The sequence below is a fragment of the Phlebotomus argentipes genome, unplaced genomic scaffold (genome assembly GCF_947086385.1).
Source record: "Phlebotomus argentipes unplaced genomic scaffold, Phlebotomus argentipes genome assembly contig_6, whole genome shotgun sequence".
Classification (NCBI taxonomy): Eukaryota; Metazoa; Arthropoda; class Insecta; order Diptera; family Psychodidae; genus Phlebotomus; species Phlebotomus argentipes.
In genome coordinates, this window is record NW_026776145.1 from 2,522,492 (window position 1) to 2,532,853 (window position 10,362).

Below are 10,362 nucleotides of genomic sequence, written 5' to 3' on the forward strand. Positions count from 1 at the left end.
GTGTAGCGAATCGCGATATCGCGGCGATTTCCAATTTGAACTTTATCGATGTTTAAACGCATGCTCGCAAATTTTTCAAGAAGACCTGAGAGACTAAAATCCAAGATCAAGAGTACAACAAGAAAAAAAAACTGAGGAGCGTGTCTATCATATTAGAAGCTTTTTATTTCTATCGTAAAATGTTGAATAGTTTGCTTCAAAATGCGTAATTACACTATATTTACCACTTTGACGCTAAAGCCAGTGGATGAAAAGCACGCAAATGGCACTTAGAACACTTGAGATTTCTGGGCAACTCGTGATTGCGGAGAAAATAATGTACAGAATATAACCTACAAGCGCAAATAAGAAAATCTCAATGCTGATGCATGTGTAGTAAATCACATGGTGCCTCAGGGAACTCCTGAAAGGGGAAAAAATGTATTTGAGATCTATCATCGTCTTAAAAAAACAAATTATATTACTTCTTAGTCTCCCTGTAGTAGTACGTTTTCGCCCATTTGATACTTCTGGCGAACAGTTGTGGCCAGTTGACTTGGGTCACGTCGGCTGCGTAGCGCTGCTTATCTTCCGGGTTGGCGAGTCTCATAATGCGCTGGCCATTGTCGATGGAAATACGCTCTATTTTATTGGCGATATTTGCAAAATATTTGGCCCCTTTGTAGGAAATGAGGACAATTTTGAAACCGCTGCATGGAAGAGAAAACAGAAAAAGAGACACAAAGTGGGAGGAATTCACAGTCGTGCGAACACTCGAGCCCTACCTCATCCAGCGCGGGCCAAAGCGAAAGATCTTCTCGGGCACGTAGATGAGCAGCGCGAGGAGGATGTAGGCGAAGTTGAAGAGCTCGTAGCGCCAGCCCTTGCGCACCTTGCTGTGCGGACGCCAAAGGTAGGAGTTGCAGGGATTCTTCGTCACTTCGCAGTTCATGATGTCATTGAGATCACCGAGCGTGAGTTTGTTGACCTTGTGATTGGATGTCATGTGGATGACTTCGGGTTGCTCAATAGGCCGTGTTCCAACGTAGCACGTGAGCACGAGAGTGCCATTGACGAAGAAGTCGCACGGAATGGCAAACAAAACGGTGGATCTGTCACCGTACAGACATCTTGTGGCACCCTTCATGTGTGCCACCACGTAGCCCAGATGCCCACTGGATGCTGAGCCACACCAGCCCTCCAGCGGATGTGTGTAGGATCCGTAAACTGGCCAGAGTGGTAAAAAAGGCACAATAGTAAAAAATCAGACTCCTAAAGTGGCAATAAACCAAGGCAAATGCAATAAACTCATTCATATGATGTTAACGATACCTCACAAATAATTGGTCATTTTAACTTCATTTGGCTAGCCTTTGCGAAAATTCAACCCAATTCACTTAGATTGGCGGTAGTGTGCGTGTGAAACCATGCGGAACACGAGAAAAGAGCTCAACAATGTGCAAAGTGGACAAAATATTGCATTGAAGAAAGAATTAGCCTTGAAGCAATAATATTCCAATGTATGAAGTGAGAAGAAATTTTCATGAATGTTCCCACAACTTCCGGGTTTTTTCACTCTTCATCTCATCTTGTTTGGATGTGTGCAGAAATTGCGGGAATATTTCAGCACAGTTGGTTTTCCCATTTGAGCATACGAAATAGTGAAAGTTGTGGAAATTCTTCTGCCTTCCGGCAAATTTGCAGAAGTCACTGAAAGTGTAAATTACTTTCTGAGATGCACTTACCTGCCGATGGACGAATAATTCCAACTGGAAGAGATGCCATTTCATTCTGTATCAGATTCTCAGCCACTTGCTTCGAGAAGGTGTAGGAATTCTCGTGTCTGCCCACAATCTCCATAAATTCGGGATCACTTTCACTGATCGGAAGCAAATTGGCGGTGGCCAGCTTGATCAACTCGTGAGGATCACGGCCTGGCCAGTAGACTTTCTCCTCGATCTGGCCCCTCACGTTGATATTGGCCAGTGCTGTGGACACATAGACGAAGGCGGACAGCTTCTTGAGCTTCTTGGCCAGATGGATATTCCGCAGAGTGCTCAGCACGTTCAACTCGATGGCCATCTTCAGCGGACGATTGAACTTGATCAATCCAGCACTGTGATATATTATATTCACATTCTCTATGATCTCCTGAAGGATTTCCGGTGCCAAGCCGAAATCCTCACTGATGAGATCACCAGCGATGGGAATGACTTTCTTGAGCGTCTCCTCGGAATGGTGTCGAAAATTCTACGTGCGAGAAGTAAGGATGAAATTGGATGGAGGAAAGAGGGATGAGTATTTTCAGGGAGAAAATTCACCTCCTTGGAAAAGATCTTCTTGAAGCGCTCAGCCGGAGTCATTCCGCGTTTTTCACGCACCAGCACATAGATTTTCCCGATATTTGGACTCACGCCCAGCAGTGCTTCTAGCAAGCCCGTGCCCAGGAATCCCGTGCCTCCGGTGATGAACACCCCTTTCCCGTCGAAGAAATCCTCTAACTTCATCAATTGATCCTCCATCTCACTGCAAATCCACCACTATGAAACAGAGCAACACTGCCTAAAATTCCTGGATGAATGAGTCTCCAGCCTTTGTCTGTCTTCACCTGCGTTCACGGCACGAATGAATGGAAGTGGTGGACTGAAGAGGCGACACACAGAATACTAGTTGCCCATTATCGCCTAATTAAAATTTTTACACTCTTGTGCCCACTTTATTGGTTGCGTTTTCATTGTATTTGCTTTGCACACGTAATCGATATATGCGAAAATGAAATTTACATTTTATAGTATTGGAGACACTTTTCATAATATATCACTTCCACAGAAAATGACGACTGTGTGCTTTTGAATGTGATCTATGAGCTGTGCACGCGTCTCCAAGTCAAGGAATAAGACTCGCCAAGAGATCGGGTAACAGTTATGTTCTGCAGGTTATTTGTTTATAATTTTGTGGTGTTAATTAACGTGAATTTTTTGGATTGCAGACGTTCTCTAATCCACTTTCCCTTTACTCATTCCCTCGAAATATCAGAGAAATTAGCATGTGTTTGACATTCAGCAGGTGAGGAAACAGAGAATCTGGAAAGAATGCGATCAATGCGATCTTGCAAATAAAAATTATACATTATTCATTTTATGTGATTGTGATTGTATTCTTTGTTAGCTGTTTTTCTGTCTGGCCTTAAACATGTTGTATAAAGGAGTCTAATATGACTCAATACAAATAGGACTATAAGAAATGGATTGAAAATATTGAGGAATTAAAGAAACCATGTTCTTTCTCATATATACGACCTTTAACCTCATTAACCAATGATTTAAGAGTAATTTTGAGATTCTGAATCCACTTTTGGTTCTATAAAAGTTTGATAAATAATGTGAATAAAAAATTTTGAGAAATCAGTTGACTTCTTGAAAAAAAAATCGTTGTGATTTTGAGAATCGATTTCGTTCGCAGCGCTACAGGTGAGTGGAATCCAAAACACAGTACAGTTCTCAGACGAAAATCGCATTCGAGTCAGCGCCGCGTACAAAAAAAGTGGTCGTGAAGATTCTTTGTTCATTTCTCGGCAAAATACCCCAAAAATCCTGCACTTCGTCCCATTTTCCGTTCATCAAGAGTGTTATAAATAGCGTGTGGGTGTGGAAAGTGTGAAATGGCGACGAATATAGTGTTTAATCCGTCGCTCACGAAGACGGACCCTCATGAGCATCCGGTTCTTATCATTGGGCAACTGTCCCATCTTTCATTGCTCAGTTTTGACGATCTCAAGGTGAAATTGGAGCCCCGCGTGACTTACGAGACATTCGCCAACGCCCTCGCATGCCTCCATCCGTCGCCCACTGACACGTGTCCGCTGTATCTGGACCTGGCCACTCTGGCGGCTCTGCCGCTCAAGTGCTCCAGACACAACACCAGCTCCCGTGCTCACTCCATCACGAAACTCGTGAGCACCAAGGTCACGGGGGTGAACGAGAGCGTGGTGATTGTGTGCGAGAAGAAGGATCTGTTCGCGAGCGCTTGTGCTGTCGTGCGGGCTTTTCCGCTCTATTCCCGGAAGAACCGACGTGGTCCGATACCCGCTTCCACGGTGCATGTGGAGTTCATTGTGCTGGAGGGCGACAAAATCCTGCTTGAGCCCCTCTCGACTCCAGAGATCTCGTGTATTGAGAATGTGACCCAGGGAATCCGTCTGGCGGCTAAGATTGTGGATACGCCTTGCAATGAGATGAACGTGTCTCACTTCCTGGAGGAGGCGCAAACCGTGGCCGGAGAGCTCAATATCACTCCGCTCGTGATTCGTGGTGAGGATCTCCAGACTCGCGGGTTTGGGGGCATTTATGGTGTGGGAAAGGCCGCTGCTGTGCCTCCAGCACTCTGTGTGCTGTCTCACAAGCCGGCCGGGGCCACGAAGACGATCGCGTGGGTGGGTAAGGGCATTGTTTACGACACCGGCGGTCTCAGTATTAAGGGAAAGACGGCGATGCCGGGCATGAAGCGCGATTGCGGAGGAGCAGCTGCTATCCTTGGAGCATTTTATGCCGCCGTGAAGGGCGGCTTCACCGAGAATCTGCATGCCATCTTCTGCCTGGCCGAGAACTCGGTGGGTCCCAATGCCACGCGTCCCGATGACATCCATCAACTCTACTCCGGTCTCACGGTGGAGATCAACAACACCGACGCCGAGGGACGTCTCGTGCTCTCCGACGGTGTGGTGTATGCCAAGAAGGATTTGAGTGCCGACGTGATCCTGGACATGGCCACACTGACTGGGGCGCAGGGCATTGCCACGGGAAAGTATCACGGTGCCATTTTGACGAACAACGAAGTTTGGGAGCAGAAAGGGGTGGATGCCGGCCGCATTTCTGGTGATCTTCTATCCCCAGTTCCGGTAAATTATTGCTGAGATAGAGATTCGAGACGTTTAAAGAAAAGCTAATCTTCCATCCACTTTGCAGTACTGTCCAGAGCTGCATTTTTCTGAGTTTTCCTCCAGTGTTGCTGACATGAAAAACTCAGTGGCCGATCGCAACAATGCTCAAGTCTCCTGTGCTGGTCTCTTCGTGGCTGCACACTTGGGATTTGACTATGCCGGTTCGTGGATCCATATCGACATGGCATCGCCGGTTCATTGCGTATGTTATATGTTCTGATTTTCATTTTCCGTGTCTAAATTTACTTGTATGCTTTTCAGGGTGAAAGAGCCACAGGTTATGGTGTAGCTCTTCTGTGCTCCCTGTTTGGGAATTACACTTCCTGCTCACTGCTGCAGCAGTTTGCTCCGCACGTGACTGAGCCACCACTGAAGAAAGTCTGCCTTTGAGGAAATTCAAGAAAGACTGACATCAATCGGCAATGATATTCTTAGATTTGTTCTGTGTCTCGTCCGTGTGAAAGGGCATTTCAATAAACATAATTTTTTCAATTTCCAATAGCAGCTTAAAAATTTCATTGATTTTTGAATCATTTTCCCGCGATATCGAACGGAGTTTCGATATTTTCCAGCTGTCACTTTTCGATACTTTCGCCGCCATATTTGGGTGTTTTTCAGTCCCTTTCACAGAAGCTTCGCATTTTGCAGAGTGTTTTCACGCTAATTTCTCCACAATGGTAAGTAATGAGAGTCCTAAAATAGCAATATTCCATAATTTGGATGCCAGAGAAAAAAAGTGCGATGTTATTTTGTGTGCAAATGTGTTTGCAGGGAAGATCTCCGGGTAAGAAAAGTTCTCGTTCGTCAAGGCATCGACGCAGCCATAGTCGAAGCCGGAGCAGGGAGCGCCGGAAGGAGCGTCGCACCTCGCGGAGCCGTAGTCGTGACTATGATCATCGTCGAAAGGACAGAAGCCGTAGTCGGGATTATGAGAAGCGTCGAAAAGATAGGAGCCGCAGCAGAGAGAGAAGGTCGTCGAGGGAACGCGATAGGGAACGCCGTCGCGAGCGCGATAGGGCGGAGCGCTTCGACGAGAATGCTCAGTCCGGGAGTGTGGAGAAGAAGGACATGCCGAACCTGTCGCAGCAGATCCTGGCGGCAGTGGCGCAATCAGCGACGGAGAAAAATTTTGCTTCTTTCCTTAACAGCTCGCTCTTGTCAGCTGGCTTCGACGGAGGCGGCACTTCCAGCCTATTGGGAGCCTTCGGATTAGGGGCTGTTGACAGCAGCTTAATGGAGCCGAAGCCAGATGAGAGTATGAAGCGTGAAATGGACTTTTCGGGAATTTCAGAAGTCAACAATGGCGCTGGTCTTTTGGGAGCAGCGCCGAGTCTCTTCGCAACGCACCAGCTGGAGCCGAATAGTAACAGCAACAGCCAGGATGCATTCAAAAGTGAGTTAGAAGAGTTCTCATACGTTTCCAGAACGACATGGTGATTGTTTTTGTGTTTTGCAGTGATGTCAGGAAACAACAGCAACGACAGCACTCCCGGACTGTCAGCAAGTGATGAGAGGAAGAGGAAGAGGAAGTCTAGATGGGCTGGAGGAGATCACGACAAGACATTCATCCCGGGAATGCCGACAATACTGCCTCCGACTCTGAGTGCTGACCAACAGGAGGCGTATTTAGGTGAGAATTCAGCGCATTTTAATCAATTTTCAACCAGACTTCTTTTTAGTTGATCCGTTGACTATAAAACATTCATCTTTAAAGGCATTATTTCAGTTGATTTCGTGTTGCATGAATTGTCAACAAATATGCAATGTTAATTTATATAAACTGCCAATTACATTTACAGGAAAAATTAATTTAATTCAATTCTATTTTCCACAATATCAATGACAAATTATTCACTTTACCAATTTTTATATACTTCCAATAATCTTTTTTTTTACCATGAGTTAGGAGTAATTAGGGAAGAATATCCACAATTATTATATCTCTCTCTCTCCTGAATCACTTAATTGAGACACTGTATAGATAAGTTCCTTAGATAAAATTTTGTAAGTATTTTGCAAATCTAATGTGAAATTCCTTCTCTCACATTTAGCATAAAATAGTATGTTCAATGTGACGAATGTGGGTCTCAGAGAAAAGAAAAATGATTCCATGTGTTCATCCCCTTTGTCATGGTTAATCTTTATCTCTCATTGTGAGATTTATATCTGCTCTTATTTCTTGATTACCTTTCTTTTCTTCTGTGTGTCAATGAGTATGGCTAGAAAACTAATATCGGGGCTTGCCTCGATTTTAACCCATTCCATTACAGTTCAACTGCAAATCGAGGAAATCAGCCGCAAATTGCGCTCCGGCGACTTGGGAATATCAGCAAATCCGGAAGAAAGGTTCGCATATGTTTCGGTCAAGTACAAATTCGTCTAATGTGTCGCTTTCTCCGCCGATGTCGACAGTCAGCGTGGGTGCAGCATAGCCAAATCCATGGGATTATTAGAGAATACTTTGATGAAGAGTATCAGGTTTTCGCACTTGGGAACTTCTCAAGTGTTAATCTTTTTTTCTTTACTCGTTTAAATAGATTCTGACACCTCAGGGAAATTCATATGCTAATATGAAAAGCTATTGACTGTCAATTATTCATAGAGTGTGAAAGTATTGTGAATTTCCCTGAATCATCAGCAATACAAATAATTTTTAATGATGTCTGATATTTTATAGATGAAAGTAATAAGAGTCAAAGTGCTTTTCCATGTAAAGTGTTAATAATAAGAGTGTTTTTTCACTGAAGTTTCAATTCATTGAAGAAAAACTCGTGACTGAATTGAGAAAGAAAGAAAAATCTCCCAAAATAATAATCCCTTCCTCTCTAAACAGTCGATAACTAATGAAGAGACTTTTTCGAAAGGATACGAATTCGAGGAGATATTGGATACAAAGTGGCATCTTCGAGATTTTATTTTAATAATGGTTAATTTTTCAGCTTTTAATGCATTTTTTCTATAATCCTAATGAAAGTATTTTTTATAGCCCGAATAATTATTTTGACATCAACAAGGCAAAGTGGCTATGATTTTTCGAAAATCTTGAGTTTTTGAACCTAATCTGAGTTCTTTATTTTCCATCCCACTTTAATATGATGATACCTTGCCATTCAGGTCGTGAGTTGACAAATTGCTTCAGTATTATTATAATTGGAGGATATTGAAGCAATTTTGTAGTAGGGAGAATATACTGGAAAAGCACTTTTCTCCTTATCGTTGCAGATCTCCATCGCCTGAACCCATCTACAGTTCTGATGGTAAACGGTTGAACACCAGGGAGTTCCGCATCAGGAAGCGTCTGGAAGAGCAGCGTCATCAACTTGTGCTGCGGATGCAGTGCATGAATCCGGAATTCAAGCCACCAGCGGACTACAAGTGAGTTTTATATTATGCAATTTAGAAAGGCCTAAAACTGATAAACTGAACTTTCTTCTCTAGGCCGCCAGTCATTCGAGTGAGCGACAAAGTGTTGATTCCGCAGGAGCAGCATCCGGATATAAACTTCGTGGGATTGCTGATTGGCCCCCGAGGAAACACCCTGAAGGCAATGGAGAAGGAGACAGGTGCAAAGATCATAATCCGTGGAAAGGGGTCAGTGAAGGAGGGAAAGGTGGGCCGCAAGGATGGACAGCCGCTGCCGGGTGAGGATGAGCCGTTGCATGCTTTCATCACGGCTAGCAATCCTGAGCACGTGAAGAAGGCGGTGGATAAGATAAAGGAGGTCATTCGGCAGGGTATTGAAGTGCCTGAAGGGCACAATGACCTGCGAAGGATGCAACTGCGGGAATTGGCTCAGCTGAATGGGACTCTGCGCGAAACTGACGGTCCGAGATGTACAAATTGTGGCTCAACTGAGCATAAGAGCTGGCTGTGTCCGGACAAGCCGAATGTGACGAATAACATTGTGTGTTCCTCGTGCGGTGGGGCAGGGCACATTGCCAAGGACTGTCGAAGTAAGCGTCCGGGCGCTGGCGGACCGCCGAGCAGCAATGCCCAGGCGAAGATCGATGAGGAGTACATGAGTTTGATGGCGGAGTTGGGCGAAGGACCGCCGGCCGATGTGAGTAAACGCGAGATGGTGCAGCATCCTCGCTATGGGCTGTTTGACCAGAGGCCCAGTCATCCTCGCTCGCTGATGGCTCCACCGCCACCGCCGTGGAACCAGAGTCAGATGGGCATGACTCCGCCTCCGCTGATGGGTCCGCCCGTTCCACCAGGTGGAACCCCACCAGGCGGCCAGGGATCTCATGGCGGAATGCCCTGGAACATGGGCATGGGTCAGAATACGGCTAATGGACAGCCACCGCCGCCTGGGAGCTGCATGCCCTCTGACAATAATGGCATGTCTGGATTGAGCCCGGGCTTGCCGCCAATTCCAGGCACAGGGATGCCACCGATGATGCCTCCACCACCTGGAACGGATCAACAGTGGGATTGGGGTCCGCCGCAGCCTCCGCCGCCACCCGTTCATCCGGCGCCACCACAGCAGCAGCCGCCGCAGCAGCAACACATGATACCACCGCCTTTCCCATGGGGACAGGCGCCTCCTAACTTCATTCCACCCCCTCCGCCCTCAACCAATGCCTCGATGACTTCGCCCAGGATTCAGAGTCTGCTCTCGTCTCCACCACCACCTCCGCCGCCCAACTAAGTGCAAGTCTTTGTAACGTTCCCTACACTGTCACATTGGACTATCCTTAATCTTATACCTTATTGATTTTGAAAGAGTTTCATAGTCTTTGCAGAATAAATTTGACACTTGAAATTGAAAATTATAACTTTGTAGTTATGTAGATATGTAATGTGTATTCTTACCTCAAGTGTGTGTATGAAGAGTAGAAATATTGGTCTATTTTACAGTCTTACAAATTGCGATTGACAGAAAGAGTAATTGTTTTATAACATTGGCTCAGAAATGAGTCTTTTCTGTTTACGAAGTAGTAAGGAATATAAACAATGAATGATGGGGAGCTCAGTAGCAATGTTCTTGTAATTTATGTGTTGAATTGAAAGCATAACAATCCGTAGTGTTGTAGTAATGTTATATAACACTTTGAACTATATTAAAGTCGATGGAAAAAATGATTGCCGACTAAAGCTCAATCAAAACATTATGTATTTGTAGTGCAATGGTAAAATTGTTCAGTGGTTTCAGAAACCATCTAATTGAAACAATTGCAAGAAATAGGGTTACAAATATATCAACTTCCATAAACTAACGATTTGGTGGAGAAAAGATTATCTTTGTCACGCAGCATCACAATGGCTAAACTAAATATACAAATACTAAAAAATTATTGTATCGTTTTTCATTGGGATAGCAAAGAATTGTATACCTAAAAATTATATGTCTGCATTTTGAGATTAAATAAATGAGTAAAAAGTATCTTCTCTGTTTTGGATGATGTCAGAATGTGCCCTAAGTATGTGACACGATGCGTTTG

The 10,362-nt window shown here is 44.8% G+C and overlaps 3 protein-coding genes across 3 annotated transcripts; 2 read left to right on the forward strand and 1 right to left on the reverse strand.

Annotated features, from left to right (window-relative positions):
* Nucleotides 1–156: 156 nt before the first annotated feature.
* Nucleotides 157–2,584, reverse strand: LOC132255869 (putative fatty acyl-CoA reductase CG8303). Its single transcript, XM_059752043.1, has 5 exons — nt 2,301–2,584; nt 1,725–2,229; nt 765–1,206; nt 465–689; nt 157–403 (listed from the first exon to the last, which is right to left on the reverse strand). Exons 1-5 carry the CDS (start codon nt 2,499–2,501, stop codon nt 235–237), a joined length of 1,542 nt encoding a protein of 513 aa, XP_059608026.1. The 5' UTR covers nt 2,502–2,584; the 3' UTR covers nt 157–234.
* Nucleotides 2,585–3,566: 982 nt separating this feature from the next.
* LOC132264159 (probable aminopeptidase NPEPL1) lies at nt 3,567–5,431 on the forward strand. Its single transcript, XM_059764300.1, has 3 exons — nt 3,567–4,876; nt 4,944–5,120; nt 5,180–5,431. The coding sequence occupies exons 1-3, from the start codon at nt 3,641–3,643 to the stop codon at nt 5,306–5,308; spliced, it is 1,542 nt and encodes a 513-aa protein (XP_059620283.1). The 5' UTR covers nt 3,567–3,640; the 3' UTR covers nt 5,309–5,431.
* Nucleotides 5,432–5,520: 89 nt separating this feature from the next.
* On the forward strand, nt 5,521–10,323 carry LOC132259492 (splicing factor 1). Its single transcript, XM_059757157.1, has 6 exons — nt 5,521–5,595; nt 5,690–6,311; nt 6,375–6,548; nt 7,189–7,264; nt 8,141–8,293; nt 8,357–10,323. The coding sequence occupies exons 1-6, from the start codon at nt 5,593–5,595 to the stop codon at nt 9,567–9,569; spliced, it is 2,241 nt and encodes a 746-aa protein (XP_059613140.1). The 5' UTR covers nt 5,521–5,592; the 3' UTR covers nt 9,570–10,323.
* Nucleotides 10,324–10,362: the final 39 nt, after the last annotated feature.

Coding starts and splice junctions, on each gene's coding strand:
- LOC132259492 (XM_059757157.1), top strand. Junction 6,312..6,374: donor CAGCCAGGATGCATTCAAAA/GTGAGTTAGAAG, acceptor TGTGTTTTGCAG/TGATGTCAGGAAACAACAGC. Junction 6,549..7,188: donor CCAACAGGAGGCGTATTTAG/GTGAGAATTCAG, acceptor ATTCCATTACAG/TTCAACTGCAAATCGAGGAA.
- LOC132255869 (XM_059752043.1), bottom strand. CDS start 2,501: ATGGAGGATCAATTGATGAAGTTAGAGGATTTCTTCGACGGGAAAGGG. Junction 2,230..2,300: donor AGAAGATCTTTTCCAAGGAG/GTGAATTTTCTC, acceptor TCTCGCACGTAG/AATTTTCGACACCATTCCGA. Junction 404..464: donor TACTACAGGGAGACTAAGAA/GTAATATAATTT, acceptor TTCCCCTTTCAG/GAGTTCCCTGAGGCACCATG.
- LOC132264159 (XM_059764300.1), top strand. CDS start 3,641: ATGGCGACGAATATAGTGTTTAATCCGTCGCTCACGAAGACGGACCCT. Junction 4,877..4,943: donor ATCTTCTATCCCCAGTTCCG/GTAAATTATTGC, acceptor TCCACTTTGCAG/TACTGTCCAGAGCTGCATTT. Junction 5,121..5,179: donor TGGCATCGCCGGTTCATTGC/GTATGTTATATG, acceptor TATGCTTTTCAG/GGTGAAAGAGCCACAGGTTA.